At 43.2% G+C, this 21,565-nt stretch overlaps 1 protein-coding gene across 1 annotated transcript in view; it reads right to left on the reverse strand.

Annotated features, from left to right (window-relative positions):
- The window catches only part of dlg4a (discs, large homolog 4a (Drosophila)), a 77,211-nt gene extending 68,155 nt beyond the window's left edge, over positions 1-9,056 (reverse strand). The window contains exon 1 of the mRNA XM_086177481.1: positions 8,291-9,056. Within this exon, the coding sequence (XP_086033607.1) occupies positions 8,291-8,320 (30 nt within the window). The 5' untranslated portion in view covers positions 8,321-9,056. The remainder of the gene's footprint in view (positions 1-8,290) is intronic.
- Positions 9,057-21,565: the final 12,509 nt, after the last annotated feature.

Here is a 21,565-nt window from a genome sequence, read left to right on the forward strand (position 1 = left end):
TGAATGAATGAATGAATGAATGAATGAATGAATGGTTGTCTGTCTTTATAGGACATTTAAATGAATGGATGGTTTTATGTGACCACATGACGTGTGCATGAATGAATGATTTTATAGTTGTTGGTCTATATCATGCATGAATGAATGAATTAATTAATGAATGAATTAATGAATGAATGAATGATTAAGTAGTTGTAAGTCTCTATATCACATGTGAATGAGTGAATGAATGTATACCTCTATATAACATGAATGAATCAATGTCTGTATATGACATGTGAATGAATGAATGGATGAATGAATGAATGAATGAATGAGTCTTTGTCTCTATGTGACATGTGAATGAGAAAGTGAATGCTCCATTTGTGGCCCCGCCTCTCGCCCAATGACAGCTGGGAGACCCTGGAGATGATGAATGGATGAATAAATGAGTGAACAAGCAAAGGCTCTAACATGAATATTTCCAGGTTTTTGACAACGAAAGGCAGAAATCAGAAGAATTTTCATTAAGTCGTAACTTTCTGGGCTAGAAGTTCTTTCATTTGAAGCAAGGAAGATCAGGAAGGAGTCCATCAGAGAGACAGTACATGCTAGATCTTCTTCTTCTTCTCCTCCTATGGGCTTTTCCCTTTAGGTGTCACCACAACCTTCTCCATCTAACCCTTCAGGTGTCTCCACAGCGAATCCACCATCTCCATCTAACCCTGTTCTCTGGATCCTCCTCTCTCACACCAACTACCTTCATCACCTCTTTCACTACCTCCATCAATCTTCTCTTTGGTCGTCCTCTAGACCTCCAATTCCAGCATCCATCTACCAATATCTTCACTCTCCCTCCTCTGGCAGATGTTCCAGAGATAAAGTCACGCTGAGATGGTTTGAACGTGGACAGAGGAGGGATGGAGAAGATCTGGGTAGAAGGATGCTGAGGTTGGAGCTGCCAGGCAGGAGGTCTGGAGGAAGACCAGAGAGGAACTTCTGGATGGATGGGAGGAGGACAGGAAGTAGATAGAGACACACAGCCAGTCACACTTCTGGATAATTCAGGGTCTCCAGTGAACTTCCTAGATGTGTTTGGATTTGTGGAAGGAACCTGTGGAACCCTGAGGAACCCTGAGAACCTGAAGGCCTCCCCCCCTGTGGGAATCCAACCATCTTTTCCCAGTGAGCTGGAAGCTCCATTTATCTAAATAATAGCTAAACGTTGCAACAATGCGCTCATTTTTTGTTTATCTGATTGGCCTCTCCAGCAGAACCAGCTGATTTCCCCCACGTTTCAAAAGGGGTTTCATCGGTTTCGCAGATCCAGATTCCCGCCGATGCGCGTGAATGACGCGCCACTCGCCACGTCTAAGTCCTCGGCGCCCGGAGGGGGGCTCGAAAACCCCTGACCCTCGGCGACTGAAGACGAGCGGAGCGCGTCGTGACATTTCCATCTGGAACGAAGCCGACGCCGCGAGAAGAGCGTCGAAATCCAGCCGCGCAACACCGAGCGTGAATTTTCTATTCTCTGCATTCATGAGCGTTTCTCTGCTCCCGCCCACGCAGAGGTCACCCTCCTACCTGCTCACTGTGGGCTTCACATTATCAACACCCTTCAATGGCAGCTCTCTCTCTCTTTTTTCTCTCTCCCTCCCTCTCCCCCTTTCATCTCCATTCTCTCTCCGTGATGATACCTCTGCCATGTTGTCATGGCAACTATCGGGGCCCTGATTGCGCCGTCGCTAGGCAACTGACATCACCTACGAGAGGAGCCGGCCGCGCGGAGATGCGGAGCCGGAGACAAACAAAAAAAAAAAAAAAAAAAGATAGATAAATAAAAAAATGTGTTGGGTTGCGGTGTGTGTGTGTGTGTGTGTCCTCACCTTGAGTGTGTGTTTTTTTTTTTTTTTTTTTTTTTTGCATTTATTTATTCAGCTGAAGTCGTGGGCACATCTGCGTGCGCGGTGACGTGTCGTTCAGGACGCATGTCACAGAAACGTGACTCCGGCTCCCTGGGAAGTCGGGGCTGTATTTAGCAAAGCGGGTCACGGAGCGTCGAAACGGCGTCCTGCGTCACGTGACCGACACACTGACCACGCGGCGTGTTAAATATATATGTTAAATACAGATAAAATACGTTTAAATAGCCTCCGGAATGAGATCGCCGCTATTACGGGACGTGCCACCGGGTGTCGCCGTGGGCCGCGCGGAGAAAGATGGCCGCCGCCGCCGCCGCGGCGTTCAGAGAAAACCCGAGCCAAATTTTTTGCGATTTCAGGACGCCGGGACTCGTTGTCTGCTCTCCTCACACTCGCCAGCGCACAGATGGATCCGTCGATTACATAATGCGCGCCGTGCAGTTTAGTCCTTCAACCGGAGCCTCTGTACTTCAGGGCGATGCAGATTTATGACGAGCCTCCGCGTACGGAGGCCGACCTCGCCTGAACGCCCATTTCTAAGGTGATATCGGCGGCCGAATCCCCGACCCCGCCAGCCGCCACCTTCCCCGATCCCGAGGAACAAAACGGCGAAACGAAGGGTTGGATCCGCCAAAGCAGAACCAACCCCACTGTTGTTGGTCGAGAGGCGGGTTCGTTCTGGACGTCCACCCTCTCATAGAGACAAACAAACATTCACCCTCTCATTTTCCCTCCATTCTGCTCCAACACAAGATGCCGAAATCTCCCCCACTCTCTACTGGACTTAATTATATATATTATGATATATGATAATTGATATACCAGTATATGATATATATGATGATGATGGCAATTATTATTATTATTATTATTATTAAGAGTTATTATTATAATAATCATTATTAGTATTTTTTATTATTTATAGTATTATATTATTAAGTGTTGTTGCTGTTATTATTATTATCATTATTATTATATTAGTATTATTATTATTTCTTTTTATTATTATTTATCATTATTATTATTATCATCAGTAGTAGAAGTAGTAATAGTAGTATTTATTGTTAGTATTATTATTATTATTAATTGTTGTTGTTGCTGTTATTATTATTATTATTATTATTATTATTATTATTATTATTATTATCTTACTGTTCTGTATATTTCCTGTGCATCTTGTATTTTAAAGTGTTATTTGCAGTCCCTATGTCCTCTATTGTAAGTCGCTTTGGATAAAAGCGTCTGCCAAATGTAATGTAATGTAATGTAATGTAATGTAATGTAATGTATTATTATTATTATTATTATTATTATTATTATTATTATTATTATTATTATTATGTTTTTTTTTCTTTGCTCTACTGCAACTTTGCACTGATAAAACCATAGTGCTGCTTCTGCACCAAATACCATGATGGTTCTACCTACTGACCTTTGCACTAAACTGCTGCTCCTCTCTCATGCTGTCAAAAATCAGTTTGTACCTGCGTGCACTTTATACGTCATACCTTATAGTTTCATGTTAACTGTTTAATGTAACATTGTACTTTACTGTTTAACTTGCACTCTATGAATATTATCGTTTGGTTCATTTTATGTCACGGTGGGATTGCGAGAAATCTCTTCTCCATCCCTCTGTATGTCCAGGACATGCAGAGAAATGGCCAATAAAACTTTGACTTTGACTTTCTCCTGTTGTCCTTGTTACCGCCGTGCATGGCAGCTCAGCCGCCGTCTTTTTACGAACTTGTGAATGTGTGTGAGATATAGCTAGAGAACATTTATATGGATTTGATATGTATTCATGTTGATATACAGTGGACCTTCGCTACTTTGCGGATTTGAACGATTTTTTCGTGATGAAATAGCCATATTCCGGCCTAAGGGGGGAAAAAACTGTAAAAAATGCAGTAAAATCACACTGAATTTCATTTTATAACATAAATAAAACACAAGATCTGCTTTGCTAAACAACATTTCTGTATCATATCTGTAAAATCTTCCGCGGGGGGTTTTGGAAAAGCGAATGTTCACTGTATATTAGCATAAGTGCTAATGGTTGCACATCTGTTAGCGTAGCCACCCCGTGAATCTCGGCCGAAGGGTTGATCCTTGAGATATCCGTCGCTAATACGTGAGCACGCCGGCGCTGCTCCGAACAAAAGACGGGGGATTTAGTCCGCCTCCTCATCAGGCCAGACGGCGGCGAGGGGACGGCGAGGCGCAGATTGTTATGTGTGCCTTCAACAAAGAGGAGCGGCTAACGAGGGGTAATGGCTCCCGACGGAGGCCCGTGATTGGTCATCGGCCGCAGCTACGGGGAAACGCCAGAGGATCTCAGATGTGATGCCCTCGAGAACTTCGCCGTCGGTCTCAGGGGTGCGGACGCCATTTCCTGGAAGTCTCAGATGGATCGGTATCTCCGCGAAACGGCGGTTTGCTTGGTGCCCTTGAGCGGCGATCGCACGCCGTTAATCCGAATACCGAGGAGGCTCCGTCCGATCGGAGCTTCGGCTGGACGCCATTTCCGCGGCGGTCAGCCGAAGCTCCGATCGGACGCACCACCGCCTCCAAACGCATCTCGCCAAATGTATAATTTATACGAAGAGGCACTAACTAGGGGAGCCTTGAAAGCAACCGGGGGAGGAGGGCAGGGGGCCGAGCCGGGGAAGAGGGGAGTAAGCAGAAAGTGTAAAGGAGGGTAAATGAGATAGAGCGAAGAGGAGGGCGGAGGGAGCGGAGGATTACGGAGGTGGAGGAGGAAGAGCGAGGAGAAGCTGATCCGCTCGTGTGGAAGAGGAGACGTGGAACGTGGCTGAGAACCTGTTTAAGTCCGTTAGATATGTCATTCTCCGTCATCGCATTCATGATGAGGAAACGCTCTCCGCTACCGGAGCGCTTTGCATCGCATCCCACATTCACCCACATTCATCCGTTCACCTTAGCGTGCTAGATGCTAACCCGGTTAGCGCCTCCGCGGAGTGTGTGGAAGTGTGAATGTGAGACACGATGTCAACCACGCTGAGCGGGTACGTCCACTAGAGGGCGCTGTCGGGTTCACTTTCAGGTAAAAACAAAGATGACGGCGGAGGAGGAGGAGCCGAAGCTAACGTACATTAGCGTAGCGACTCCTTTTTTTGCTGGAGCATGCAACTCAACAGCGCCCCCGCAGGACGCTGGGGGTATCGCACCTTTTGATTCCACAGTCGCTAAATGACGCTCAGACAGGAGGAGCCTTCCGATTGGCCGAGGCCGCCCCAAATTAGCAAGAAGCTAACGCGTGAAACCGATCGTCTCGATCGAGAGGAGGGGCGGCGTCCAGACGGCCGTACGTCAACCCTCAGAGCATCTCTTTAGCATTAGATTAAGCTGTTTTATGAGTTGGGCTGCTTTCTGCTCTCCGAGTACTCAAACATCAAACTCTGGCTGTGACTCAGAGTTGGGAGGCAGCGTCAAAGGTATATTGTCAGGCTTGCAACCAAATATAAACCTAGTGACGTGTCCTGGAGCCGATGCTCCGCTGCATCCCCGCTCTAGATGTGTTACGTAACCACGCTACTGTACGATGCATTGATTGAGGTCTTTCTTCTTTTTTTTTTTTTTTTTTTTCTTTCCCTGTTTAATTTCTCCGAGATTGGAGGGCAGGAGGGTGCGGGAAATTACATAAGCTCTTTAAAAAGCGCAACCCGGCACACCGGAGTAGAAAAGATCAATCCATTACTTGGTCGGAATTGAAAGTCGGGGTGTTTCCCGGGGTCGCGGCGAGTCGACGGGCGGCGAGCGGGGAAACCCTCGGGCCGCTACAATTAGCAAAGCGGTCGGGAAGAAAGACGAATGGAATTAGCGACGGCTGCAAGAGGTGACGAACCAGATATTGTCCTGAGCGACGTTGTGATGACAGTACACCAATTTTTGAGGATTTTTTTTTTTTTAATTTATGGCAACGATGTGCAGCTTTTATGAAAAATAAATCAATAAATCAGCAAAAATACTGACAGGTGCTTTTTAAGGGTTTGGGAATTGTGTATAAATAAGAAGAAATAAAAATCTGCAAACATGACTGTGGATTATTGGAAAAAAAATAAAAAAAATAAATCAATCAATCAAATATTTCTAAAAAAAAATAAAAATAAAAATAAAATAATCAAATTTGTTTGAGAAAAGTTTCAAATAAAATCCTAAATGTACTCAACACAAAGAAGTTTCCCCACCGTTACATGATGTTTATTCCACTCGAGTGAAATATTCATTTATTCATCCATTCATCGTCTATTCTGCTAATGCTGCAGTGACATCCAGACAATTGAGGCTCTTTGGACTGTCAGAGGAACCAGGAGAACCCTGAGCACACACGGGCGAGAACATGGTTAGGAATCCAACCGTGGACCTTCTCGCCTTCACAGAGACCTTTTGGTCGACCTGCCGTTACGAGGTTTGGGTCCGTGACCGCCGCTCTTCTGCACGCGGGTGTCACGAGCATCTCGCCCATCACCCGCTCCCCACCTGCAATGCAGCCGGCCTCCATTAAACTTTCATAACTCGCATTCAGAGGACGACTCAGAACCCACGGTTTGACCGGCAGAAGGTGGAGTTCATCAGGAGATCCAGGGTGGAAACCTTGACGTCGAATCTCCGAAACTCAAGTCCAGGTGCCGCGACGAGAAGCCACCGTGACCTGGAGGAGCGAGAACCTCCACGGATTCGTTTAAGTCGTATTCTCATTGATTTTTTTAAATATATTTTCCTATATGCTTTCATGTTATATGACATCCCGCTCAGACGGCGCTCTGGGACGGGCGCCCGGCGGCGTCATGCTTCGCTAATCCCTGCGAGAACAGCTGTTATTCCGGCACCCACTTGCATGGAGCGCCGCTAATGTCTTTAAGCGCTAACGAAGAAGCGGAGAGGGGGCGGCGCGGCGGTTAGCGGCCTCCGAGAAACCCTTTCCGACCCGGGAGCCTTCCTGCGAGGGGTTCACATGTTCTACCCGTGTCCGAGCGGCGTTCCTCACGGGTCAGGATGACCCGATGAATGGTTGTGTCTATCTTCCGCGTGAATGAGAGGGTGAAACTTAAGTATGTAAATAATGTGTGAATGAACAGTTGTATGTCAACCAATCCACGGCGATCCCCTCCCCGCGGCCAATCACAGCGGGGATTGGCTCCCTGGTGACCCTGAGCGCAGGAATGAATGAATGAATGAATGAATGAATGAATGAATGAATGAAATACTGAAAAGGTGAATATTTTTCATCGCCCCGTGTTTTTCGAGTTAAGTCGCTCGTTCAGAAGCGAAGCGGCGACGGATTCATCGGCCCACGCTCTGCCAGAAAAAAAAAAAAAAAAAAAAAAAAAACTTCACGTCATTTTAACTTTCCCTTTTATATATAAAAAAAAAAAAATGACCATCTGTCCCACAATCTCTTGGCGAGTGGGAGGTTTCGTCCTGCCAGCTTTACTGTAAGTCCTCTCTCTCACTGATGGAGGTTCTGCTGAGACCCTCCGTGAGTCACATCACGAAAAAAACCCCGTCCCGAACCCGGACCCCTGGTGCTCCGGGTTCGGGACGGGGTTTTTTTTTCCCCCCTCGTTTCTCGCCCGGCGTGGCGTTCGGTGACACAAAACAAACACTTTCCACAAGTCTCGAAATCAGGGGGTCGCTTCCGCCTCCTCCGCTTTTCTTCGGAGGAACCGTTTGATTGACCGATACTCTTTGTTGCCACGGAAACCGTGAGTTTGATCGCCGAGCCCGACGCATCACGCGAAATTTACGTAACGGCGAGCGGACCCTTCCACACACACACACACACACACACACATGTCGGAGTTCCCGCGTCCCCGTCTTCTCACTTCCTGCCAAAAACTGCTCCCGAGTGCAGCCGTTACATCACACCGGTGAGGAGGTGAGGACGCCGTCCACACGTGCGCGGAGGGTTTCGCACGTCCCCGTGCACGAGCGGCCGACGTGCGACGGGGTGAAGGAGGAAGCGGCCGAGGAGGAAGCGGGGATTAGCATGCAAGGGCGCGGGTTCTGCGGCTCCAGCCCGACACAAAGCCTTCTCGCCACTTTTACTACATCCAGGTCTACCGGCAGCCACACACACACACACACACACACACACAGAAAAATCAGAGTGTGTGTTGTTTACACACCGGCTCAGGTTAGCAACCCTCAACTCCCGGCGAACCGTGAAGGCACCACAAAGGGTTCGAAGACGAGGCGGGGGGGGGGGGGTTAGCATGCGAGGGGGCACATCGGGACAGTTGTGGAGATGATGGTGGGTGAGGGTCTGCTCAGATACAGTTGTGGCACCCCACACACACACACACACACACACACACACACGCACGAACGACGGAGCCGGTGTAATGAAAAGCAGATGATCTTACCTTTGTAGTCACAATGCAGAGGCAGTCCATGGTATTTTACAGCAAAATACCGGGGTGTGTTTCAACCCCCCCAACCCCCCCACGACAGAGGGCTGAGACCCCGCAGCCCTCTCCCCAGCCTGCCCAGCGCTCTCCTCCTGCCTTTTACCCCCCCTTTTCTCGCCTTCTGTGAATCCCTCCTTTGACTAGCCGAACCGGCGAGGGAAAGCGAGGATGGAGGGAGGGAAGGGGAGGGCCGAGGGGAAAAGAGAGAGAGAGGGAGGAGGAGAGAGGGGTGGAGGGTGGGATCGGAATTCGGATGAGAAAGAAAGTGGAGGGAAGGGAAGGTGAGGGCGGCCACATCCGACGTCGCTTTTTTAGACGGGAGGGGGGGTGAAAACAAAGGGAGGGAAGGGGGGGGGGGAAGATGGGGTGAATATGGAAGGGATGATGGAGATGGAGAGCAGAGGTGGCAGGAGGAAAAAAAAAAAAGAATGGGGAGGAAAGGGGGGGGTCACACTGTGGAAGGAGAGGGAGAGAGAGAATAAGACGGCGGAACAGCCGAGGATGGAGAGGAAGAACTGAGGGAGGGGACAGTGAAGGAGAGGGAAAGGCAGAGGGAGAGTGGGTGAGTGGATGTGTGTGTGTGTGTGTGTGTGTGTGTGTGTGTGTGTGTGTGTGTGTGTTTGTGGGAAGACAGAGGGAATTAGACCGCAAGAAAATGTGTTGAGGAGGAAGAGTGTGAATTACATATGCATCAGAGAGGGAAAAAAAAAGAAAAAAAAAAAAAAAACCAAAGCACCGGAGGATCGACATAAAGATGACGGAAACACACACACACACACACACACACATGCACATGTATGCGCACACACACGCGTGCACGGATAAAACCAAGTCGGATGAAATAATGAGATTGAAAATGCATGAAGGTTGCTCTGCTTGTTGTAGCACTCTGCAGCTGTTGCCTTAGCAATGGTGCAATTGTTGCCATGGCGATGGGGAGGCTTGTTGTTGTTATACGCTCAGCATTTCATGCTGAGGAACTCTGCCGTGGATTAACACCTGCATGTGTGTGTGTGTGTGTGTGTGTGTGTGTGTGTGTGTGTCAGACAAATGTGATTTGAATTCAATAGTTGTGACATTTTTTTTTCCATTTTTGTGTGTCTTACCATCTTTTATTGGAAAATTAACTCTTTGATTGTCATCAAACGCTCTGTCTTTAAGACTCTGGATCGTACCATTTGGGCTGGTGTAAGGGGGGGGGTGCATCATCAGTTCTATAATTGCACACACACACACACACACACACACACACACACATGCACACACATACATACACACAATGCCGGAGCAATGGTGCAGCAGTAAAACAATTCTAAATGATGAACACACACTTAGCAGTACGGGCTTTGATTGAAACGCGCCGCAGGACCCAACACACACACACACACACACACACACACACACACAGGTATGTAATTACATGCAGGCAACCGGATACCTTCATTACTGGGTTATAACACCTGTGGGCCGACACTGAGAAGTTATGACTGAGAAAGTTTGTTTTATTTGTTTTTTTCTTTTTAGCAGCAACTTTCCAAGCTTATATCCGCCTGCAGAGACGATAATATCAATTTATTCATTCATGATCTGCAACCTTTATCCAGCACAGCTGTGATTGGCCCAGAGGCCAGGTTCACCCTCGGACCAATCACAGGGCCTCATATAGAGACATCCAACAGTTCACCCTTTCATTCGGTATCCAATGAAACGCCTGGATGTTCTCCGACTTCTGTGGGAACCCTGAGGAACCTCACGCAGACATGGAGAACATGGAGCCTCCGCGCGGTAATATCTAACATTTAATAACCCTCTATAAAGTATAGGTAGAAGAGCAGCCGCCTGCAAAGCGGGTGTTTTCTTTTTTTTTTGTCCCGAGGTGGATCTTCTGAGCGTTCCCTCATCTGATGTCAATTATAAATAGAAATGGGCGCCATATTATATTTATCCTCGACGAGCCCGAGTTCAGAGCAAACCCCGTTTAAACTCTCGAACAAACAGACAAGCGTAACGAGCGGGCGGCGGTTAAAGCCGGCATTTATTTGTGTATTTTGATTCCCTTCCCGAGCTGGTTGTATTTACCGGTCGGGAGATGATTTAGAGTTCACTCGCTCTCCGTGAGCGTCTGCGGCCCTCAGTCGTCACGTTCGTCTCCATTAAAAAAAAAGACATAATTGTTATTGCCGTCTTCGCCGTGCTTTACAGCAGCGGCAATGATGAGCTTTGACCTGATAGTTTAATGTTCCCTCTAGAAATAACAATAAAGTATTTTGTGTGTGTGTGTGTGTGTGTGTTTGTGTGTGTGGGCGCTCACGCCTGCACCCGGTGGCTATTTTAATTTTCAACAGCCAAAAATAAAGATTATTTCTAACTTTCACTTTGATTTGAATTATTGGAAAATATACAGTTTCTTCTTTTCTTTATTTGTCACAATTATTATATTCTTTTCTTTTTTTAATTTCTTTTTTTTATGTAAAATCATTATTAAAATAAAGATTATTTCTAACTTTCACTTTGATTTTAATTATTGGAAAATATACAGTTTCTTCTTTTCTTTATTTATCACAATTATTATATTCTTTCTTTTTTTATTATTTTTTTTATGTAAAATCATTATCAAAATAAAGATTATTTCTAACTTTTACTATGATTTTAATTATTGGAAAATATACGGTTTCTTCTCTTCTTTATTTATCACAATTATTATATTCTTTTCTTTTTTTCTTTTTTTTAATGTAAAATCATTATTAAAATAAAAATTATTTTTAACTTTCACTCTGATTTTGATTATTGGAAAATATACAGTTTCTTCTTTTCTTTATTTATCACAATTATTATATTCTTTCCTTTTTTATTTTTATTTTTTTAATGTAAAATCATTATTAAAATAAAGATTATTTCTAACTTTCACTCTGATTTCAATCATTGGAAAATATACAGTTTCTTCTTTTCTTTATTTATCACAATTATTATATTCTTTTCTTTTTTTTTAATTTTTTTTAATGTAAAATCATTATTAAAATAAAGATTATTTCTAACTTTCACTCTGATTTCAATTATTGGAAAATATACAGTTTCTTCTTTTCTTTATTTATCACAATTATTATATTCTTTTTTTTTTTTTTTTTTTTTTTAATGTAAAATCATTATTAAAATAAAGATTATTTCTAACTTTCACTTTGATTTTAATTATTGGAAAATATACAGTTTCTTCTCTTCTATATTTATCACAATTATTATATTCTTTTCTTTTTTTTTCTTTTATTTTAAATGTAAAATCATTACTGTTTTACTTGTGGAAACACGACGACGACCCGGCCGGTTGAAAGCGCTCGGTTTCTCCTGAAGCGACTCGGGAGCGTGTTGGAGTGTGTGCGCGTAAATATTTCAGCGGGAGATCCGGTAGAAAGCCGTGTTCATGTGAACGCATGAGTAATTCATGTGAGCGCGTCCAGCGAGTTAAGGCGGCGTTGTTCCTCGGAGTCCGACCCGGCCGATGTGGTGTTTTTGGAAGCTTTCGGACGTGTGGATTCACATAAACACGTTTAGCATCAAACCGGATTTATAGATGGATTTATGGGAAATCAGGAGATGAAAACAGTTTGAAGCTAAAACTGAAGTTTTGCAGTTGTTAGCAAAACATAGATGTTAGCAAAGCCCGTGTGCAGGATAATGGATGAATGAATGAACGTAAACGCCGTCCCGGATTTCAAACTGTCTCACAAGTAACAAGCGGCGGAGCCGATTGGACGAGCGGGGTCATGTGACGCCCAGGCAACCTAAAATGGCCGCCAGCGCCGCCTTTGCAAAAATATTCGCCGGATTTCTGACATCTGAGCTTAGCATCTCTTCCCATCGCTGTGAACGATCGCTTAACCCCAACACCACCTCTCCGATTGGATGAAGCCTCACGCTCCTGTGTTCTGATTGGATGTAGCCTCCCGCTTTTGTGTTCTGATTGGATGTAGCCTCACGCTCCTGTGTTCTGATTGGATGTAGCCTCACGCTTTTGTGTTCTGATTGGATGTAGCCTCACGCTCCTGTGTTCTGGTTGGATGTAGCCTCACTCTCCTGTGTTCTGATTGGATGTAGCCTCACTCTCCTGTGTTCTGATTGGATGTAGCCTCACGCTCCTGTGTTCTGATTGGATGTAGCCTCACTCTCCTGTGTTCTGATTGGATGTAGCCTCACTCTCCTGTGTTCTGATTGGATGTAGCCTCACGCTCCTGTGTTCTGATTGGCTGTAGCCGTGCTCTGTCACTTTACTTTGTGCCTACAAAAAACAGAATTTTGCAACCTTGATCTGCCGGATTGACCCGGATTGACCGGATTGATCTGACCTGGAATTTGGAAATATCAATCAAGCAGTTTCCTGAAAGACATCCATTGACCCTGATCTCCATGGAGCTCCAACATGCGCAGGGTTATATAATCCTAGACGCTTTTCCCCGGCGTTCTCCTCGTCCAAACCTGGACAGGACAGAAGTTGGAGTCCATGTGGTGCGCGAGCGTTCGCCGTCACAGCAGCCAGTTTGTCAAACACATCGTCACATTATTAAAATAACGCAACTGAGGGAAAGTATCGAGACGCACCGGGAGCTCGTCCCACGCTCCGACAGCACCCACACGGTCACACACACACACACACACACACACACACACACACATAGGGATATAAAAATACATCACGCCGGAAGCAGCGAAGAGGCAAAAACCACACTGCGGGAGAGATCGAGAGGTTTCTGATCGTTGCGCGAAACTCGTGAGCTTCCGTTCCAATTAATGCCCTCCGAGACGCGAAGAGGACTCACCCGTGAAGGCGCCGTCGCCATGATCCTGCGCCGCGTTGCTTAAAGATGTCCGTCTTCTGGCTCCATGATACACTGCGCCTCTGACCCAGAAGTAGGCCAAGGACAAGTGCTGGTCATCTAAACAGGCTGAACCCGAGCGGAGCATGCAAATCACGGGGGTGCTGATAGAAGCGCAGCCGGGTTTAGAGCTAGCAAGGCCCGGCAGCGGACAGCAGAACCGGCTTGTGCAGAAAAGACCATATATTATTCACGACACGAATAAATATCCTGTATGTCATCACATATCCTTCGCCGTGACTTCCATCGGGCAGAAAGGCGCGTTCGGTTGCCCGTCATCGTTATTCCTTTTATGAATATTAAAGCTATTATCATGCCATCTCGGCTATTAGCATGTAGCTGTTTGCTCTACTGATGTTAATGGAACTGGATTGTTCGTAAATGTCATACATGTCGATGCAGCGTCCCAGAAAATAGAGGTGCGCAGACGCGTCCTTCACCATGACTTTGATCGAGCAGGAACTTCATTTCACCTTGCCTGTTTTTGTTATTCTGGTAATGAATGTTAAAGCAATTATTGTGCCATGTCGGCTATTAGCATGGAGCTGTTAGCTCTACTCATATTAGTGGTAATGGGTCATTAGTAAATAGCATACATGTCGGTGCAGAAATCCAGAAAATGGAGTTGTGCGGGCAGGTACTTTGCAGTGACTCCACTGGAACATCATTGTTACTCCTCTTATGAATATTAAAGCTATCATCATGCCATCTCAGCAATCAGCATGTAGCTGTTAGCGGAAGTGATATTGGTGGTAATGGGTCATTGGTGAATATCATACATGTCAGTGTTAGTAGCTATCGGTTGAGGCCGAAGGCCAGCCGTATCATACGTGTCACTGTTAGTGCTACTGATTTTTCGTAGTCAGGTGTAACTAGTAAATGTCATACGTGTTGGCACGGCAACCCAGAAAATGGAGTTCCATGGACTTCCATCGGGCTGAAACATCCGTTCACTAGCCCATCATTGTTACTCCTTTTATGAATATTAAAGCTATCAACATGCCATCTTGGCTATTAGCATGTAGCCGTTAGCTCTACTGATATTAGTGGTAATGGGTCATCAGTAAATAGCATACATGTCGGTGCAGAAATCCAGAAAATGGAGTTGCACGGACAGGTACTTGCCGTGACTCCACTAGACCATCATTGTTACTCCTTTTATGAATGTTAAAGCTATTATTGTGCAATGTCGGCTATTAGCATGTAGCTGTTACCCCTACTGATATTAGAGGTAATGGGTGGATAGTAAATAGCATACATGTCGGTGCAGAAATCCAGAAAATGGAGTTGCACGGACAGGTACTTCTCCGTGACCCCACTAGACCATCATTGTTACTCTTTTTATGAATATCAAAGCTATCATCATGCCATCTCGGCTATTAGCATGTAGCTGTTAGCTCTACTGATATCAATGGAACTGTATCATTTGTAAATGTCAAACATGTCAGCGCAGCGTCCCAGAAAATGGAGATACACGGACATGTCCTTCGCCAAGACATCGATCTGGCAAACTTGCACTACTTTAGCCCGTCGTTGTTACTCCTATTCCTCCTTTGATGAATTTTAAAGCTATTATCGTATCATGTCAGTTATTAGCATGTAGCTGTTAGCGCTACCGGTATCAGTATTAAGGGATCTTTAGGCCAAAGGCCACCCATATTGTCTGTCTGATGTTTCAAACCATCTAGTGCTCGCCCCTCTGGTTCCTGCGGCTCGTCTTAAAGGATGCGGTCCAGACCAGCTGCCATCGGACAGCTGGGTTGTGATTTGACGCCACATAAATAAAACCCGACTTGACGTAACCAAAAATATTCGGGTGCCGTTTAAAAGCTCCATGGACACGATCCACCCACAGGTGTCAACGCGTCCGCGAAATAAAAAGACAACGCCACTTTTTCCTTTTTTTTTTGTTTTTTTTTTTCACAGCCCCCGGAGATGATGGTGACGGCTGCACGGAGCCTGAGGTGCTGCAGCTCTGCAGCACGGACGCTAGCTCAGGTTCGTCTTACGGGCTCCAGGACGTTTCATGATGTGACAGCTGTAACATTGGTTATTGAGAGGGAAATGAGGAAATGTGTCACGGATTGTCCGTGTGTGTGTGTGTGTGTGTGTGTGTGTGTTTGGTAAACAGGCTCAGGGGTTCATTAGATGCTAATGGCGACAGAGGCAAACACCTGCCGTGATGTGACAGAGGTGAAAAAGGGAGACTAAGTATATAATCACACAGTTGTAGATGAATGTTTCTCGCAAAAGTTTCAAGGTTTCATTCCAAAGCTGGAGAATCAGGTTGATCTGGGAAGAGCAGTTTTTTCCAACCTTCTCAAAATAATCTAAATTTTCAAAAATTGTCAATTTTTTTGACTTTTTTTTTGGCTTAAAAAAATCACTTTATTCAACCCTTTATTGCCCTTTATTTTTGAAAAACTGAAACATGTACTTGTGTGATTATGCTATGTGAGGATATGAGGAATTTCCCCCGAATTTGAAGCATCTCGTCAGATACACCATCCACTCCACTCGTCTCTGGAGGAGTTTTACTGCGAATGAAAGCGGCGCTGCCTTTTTTAACCACGACAAACCGAACGTCCTAATTTGATTTCTGCACATCTTTGATTGACGGCTGTTGGAGGAAACCCGGCGAACGGAACGCCACCAGAGAGGACGTGTTTTAAAACGACATGTAAAATACATACGGTACCTGAACTCACCTTCCCTCTGGAAGGGAAATATTGTTGTTCCCTGCGGTAAATAGACACGTCCTGCATGTCCCTCGGTGTGTATTTATGGTACAGCGTGACAGTTGCGCGGAGAGCTGCTTCCATAACACACACACTCACACACACACACACACACACACACACACGCATGACGTGTCGTCGTCTGCTGAATGAGTCGGGAGCTGTTAACACCACTTAACATTGTCTATCGATGCCTTTGCCGGTCATAGTATGAACCCGTGGAGTGGCTCGGACTCACCGCTGTCCTCCTTCTCGCCGGGTTGCAGCGGGGCGACGAGGGCCACGAAGTCAGGGATGGTGGAAGTAACCCGGGGCAACAGAGAGGCCGGAGGGGTCCGGACGCCATCAGGAGGTCGTGTTTTTAATATGAATGGAAAACATTCATTCATTCATTCTAACCGATTCCACGTCATATCGGGACACGCAAATTAATTCACTCATTCATATAAACATTGCCTTGGGGTATAAAACATTCGCTATGTTTTGCACGTCACATAGCCATGCTAAAAATTCACTGACTCACTCATTCACACGTCATACAGTCATACAACCATTCACCATTCACTCTTTCATGCATGTGTCTTATACAGACATGCAAATATTTACTCACTCATTTACATGTCATGTATAAACGTGCAAAATATTGCATAGCGGTATAAAACCATTCATGTTATGCACGTCACATAGACGTGCAAAAATTCACTTACTCATCCAGATGTCATGTAGAGACATGCAACCATTCACTCATTCATTCACACACCCTGTATAAACATTAGAATAATTCACTCATTCATTAAAAAATTGCACGAGTATAAAACATTCACTATGTTTTGCACGTCACATAGAAAATACTAAAAATTCACTCACTCATTCACACATCATGTACAAACATACAAAATAATTCACTCATTCATAAAAACATAAAAACATTCGCGATGTTATGCAGTCACATAAACATGCTAAAAATTCACTCACTCATTCACACATCATACAGTCATACAACCATTCACCATTTACTCTGTCATGCACGTGTCTTATACAGATATGCAAAAATTTACTCACTCATTCACATGTCATTCATAAACGTGCAAAATATTTCACTTGTTCATATAAAGATTGCATAGCGGTATAAAACCATTCATGTTATGCACGTCACATAGACGTGCAAAAATTCACTTACTCATCCAGATGTCATGTAGGGACATGCAACCATTCACTTATTCATTCACACATCCTGTAAAAACATACAAAATAATTCACTCATTCATAAAAACATTGCCTTGGGGTATAAAACATTCGCTATGTTTTGCACGTCACATAGCCATGCTAAAAATTCACTCACTCACTCATTCACATGTCATACAGTCATACAACCATTCACTCTGTCATGCACGTGTCTTGTACAGACATGCAAAAATTTACTCGCTCATTCACACGTCATGTATAAACATGCAAAATATTGCATAGCAGTATACAACCATTCATGTTATGCACGTCACATAGATGTGCAAAAATTCACACATCCTGTATAAACATACAAAAGGATTCACTCATTCATAAAAAAACATAAAAACATTCACTATGTTATGCACGTCGCAAAGAAAATGCTAAAAGTTCACTCACTCATTCACACGTCATGTACAAACATACAAAATAATTCACTCATTCATAATAACATTGTATGGGTATATAACATTCATTATGTTATGCACATCGCATAGAAAATGCTAAAAATTTACTCACTCATTCACACGTCATACAACTATTCACTCTCATTTACACACGGATTCATAAAATCATTCACTTTGTCATCCGCATGTCACATGTCAAACTCATTTATTCACACGTCATTACATTACATTACATTACATTTGGCAGACGCTTTCATCCAAAGCGACTTAGAATAGAGGACACAAGGACTGCAACGTCATGTACAAGCACACAAAATAATTCACTCATTCATATAAACGTCACATCGGGGTATAAAACTATTCACTTTGTCACGCACGTGTTATATGGAGATTCACTCACTCATTCACACATCAAATGGAGACGTGCAAACATTCACTCATTCATTCATATGTCATGTATAAACATACAAAATAATTCACTCATTCATATAAACGTCTCATTTGGGTATAAAACTATTCAATCTGTCATGCATGTGTTATATGGAGACATACAACCATTCACTCACTCGTCTAGTCGTCATATAGAGACGTGCAAACATTCACCCTCTCATTCACACATCACATCGTTTCATTAATCCATTCACTCTGTCATGCATGTTATATAGAACATGCAAAAATTCACTCTCTCATCCAGATGTCATAAAGTCATACAACCATTCATCCTCTCTCACATTTAGAAATCCGTTCACTTTGTCGTGCATGTGTTATATGGAGACATACAACCATTCACTCACTCATTCACATCATATATAGACGTCGTATATAGACATGCTACCTTTCATTCTGCATGTAGGAACCCGGGGAAGCCCCACACTGAAAGGCCTCCTGGGACCTTCCGGCTCACCTCCGCGCCTCCCTAAATAGAAAAAAACAAGACTTTTGATTCATGTATTCACCATTTGCAGCCAGAGAGGCAGGAGGAGGTGACATAAACCCCTGCGTGGCGTCTACCTGGCCGGCGTTCTGGCACAATGACATTTGGCACGCTGATAAAAAGCAAACAGGGCGCTCCCCTGATTAACACGGCTCGCCCGTCACCTTTCCGCGCTGAATGTTCCCGCCAACGCGCAGAACGCTAATTAATAAGCAGCCGGGGGATCCCCGGGACGCTAATTCGTTCACCTGCCCGCTAACGGCGCCGTGGGAGGTGAGAGGGTGAGACGGGAGGTTTGTGTGTCACAGCCGGGCTGCAGGTTGCGGAGCGTTACACAAAACTTGAGGAGGAGGAGGGCGGATTCACCGAAATAGCATTGTTTATTTAATCATTCATTCATTTGTTCGTTATCTGCAGCGCTGGTGGCATACAGACTCATAGAGATGCAAGTCCTCACATCATTGGATCACAAATAAAAGAGTGAGAATTTCACATTTACACTAACTGACTCTGTGTATTGACTTTTTTTTGCACTTGATACTGATGTATTTTCCCGGAAATCATGTGGAAATTTGCACCTACAAATGAATAGACGTTAAAAACTCGGTCACAGAATGTTTGCTTTTTGATTTGTTATTGAGTAACATTAAATGGTTGTATCTCATTTCTACAAAACATACATTTAGAAAGTCCCTTCTTTCTTAAAAGGAAAGCGTATACACAGCCTTATCCGCCTTTAAATTGGATATAATTTATGTGTTTTCCAATCCTGATATCTCTGTTTGTCTTTAACGTCCTTCAGTTACACACTCACAACGTTGTATTTGTCTAAAAGCCACCCAAATAACCGCCTGTAAAATAAAGTAAATAACTTTAAATTTACTTTTTCATTCATGGATTGAAATGTTATGCCTCTCCTCTGTTTACAAATGTAGATTTGAACTTGAGTACTTATAACGTTTCTTAACATCTGCTGTGGTTGATTGAGAAACGGTAGAAAGAAAGAAAGAAAGAAAGAAAGAAAGAAAGAAAGAAAGAAAGAAAGAAAGAAAGAAAGAAAGAAAGAAAGAAAGAGGGGGAAATCATTATTTGGATTTTGGCGCCATCTAGTGGCCATTTGTGGAACTGCAGCCCATTTGCAGGAGTTGAATCTGTGAAGCTTCAACGCTCTGCGGTGAGGCGTCTCAACGCCAACGGTTACATTTCACATTTCATTTCATTTACTGGATCTCAAAGCATGCCGTTTGTCAGTCTTGGCTCCTCTCTGTTCCCGGCGACGATCGTTTGGCAAATCAAATATCTCAAGGACTTTCCAGAAGCCACAAACGGCCAACGTGGGTCACCCAACCGCAGTTTGCACTGTGCACACATATATATCATGACACAATACTGCAGCCAGACTCATTTAAAATTCTAATGTGAGGTTAGCAAACGGCTTTTTGCCATGTTTCGATTATGAGACGATGAAAAGATGTTTGCGTTGGGCTGGCACTCCCCGGATGTCACCGGATCGCGGTGTCTTGCCTCATCCGGTCTTGCAGTTTCTCACCGATAGCGAGGGGGATTTTAGGTGTGGCTCTTGAAACGGGGTCTTCTCAAGAAGTGATAAACTAATTCCATATTCACACACCGTTTTGCGGCGTGCACGTATGAGGACAGCATGGTACACTTATACTACACCCGTATGTACATAGTACATACGTATACTACACATCAAGTAAGCATATATAGGGCCAGTCTTAGAAGAAAAAGTATATATATAATATTGTTTACACAGCTGGGAAGAACAGAACAGAATTCAACTGTGACAGAATGCTTTTTTATTATAAGTGATGGTAGTACGAGCAGTAGCAGTACCAGTAGTAAATATAAATAATAATATTGATAGTAAATTATTATTAGTGGCAGTACCACAAGCAGTAGTGTAATTTTCATCATTATTGTTGTTATAAATGTGTATTATCTTAAGTTGTAGTAGTATTAGTAGTAGTATTAGTAGTAATGGAAGGAGTTGTAAAAGTAGCAAATAGGAACATATATGTATATATACATATACATATATATGTATATATACGTAAATATAAAATATTAATAGTGAATTACTATTATAATTTAGTAGTAATAGTATCAATGTCATTTTAGTTGTTGTTAATATTTATTACTAATTAATATTATTATCACTAATAGTAGAAGTCGCAATAGGAGTAGTGGTAAACAAATTGAAATATTAATAGAAAATGATAATTAGTACTAGTATTGGTAGAAAATATGATTGAAATAGTAAATTATTTCATCATTATTAGTATTTATTTTATTATTTATGTCCATGATGATGATGATTATTATTAGTAGTAGTAGTAGTAGTAGCAGTAGTAGTAGAAGTGGTATTAGTAGCAGTATTATTCTTATGCTTTTTCTTATTCTTATTATTCTTCTTCTTATCATTATTATCATTATTATCATTATTATCATTATTATCATTATTATTGTTGTTGCTGTTGTTGTTGTTGTTGTTGTTATTATAATCATTATTATTGGTATTGTCATTATTATTATTCTTCTTATCATTATTACTAATATTATTATCATTATTAATATTATCATTATTATCATTATTATTGTTGTTGCTGTTGTTGTTGTTGTTGTTGTGATTATAATCATTATTATTGGTATTGTCGTTGTTATTCTTCTTCTTATCATTATTACTATTATTATTATTATTATTATTATTATTATTATTGTTGTTATTATAATCATTATTATTGTTATTGTCGTTATTATTATTCTTCTTTTCATTATTATTATTATTATTATTATTATTGTTGTTGTTGTTGTTATAATCATTATTATTGTTATTGTCGTTATTATTATTATTATCATTCTTATAATTATTATTATTATTATTATAACAGACAGTGGTGAATGATACAATACTAAAGTACAACTCGGTATTTGTTTGGCCATTTAATAGGGATGCACCGGTTGACCTGAGCTGTAAGGTTTTTATTTCAGAGTCCCTGTTTTCCATGTAACGCAGCCGAGCTGCGGTCGTCCGGTTCACT

This window comes from Fistularia commersonii, chromosome 29 (genome assembly GCF_037954325.1).
Source record: "Fistularia commersonii isolate RoL2024-O1a breed Wild chromosome 29, RoL_Fcom_v1.0, whole genome shotgun sequence".
Taxonomy (NCBI): domain Eukaryota; kingdom Metazoa; phylum Chordata; class Actinopteri; order Syngnathiformes; family Fistulariidae; genus Fistularia; species Fistularia commersonii.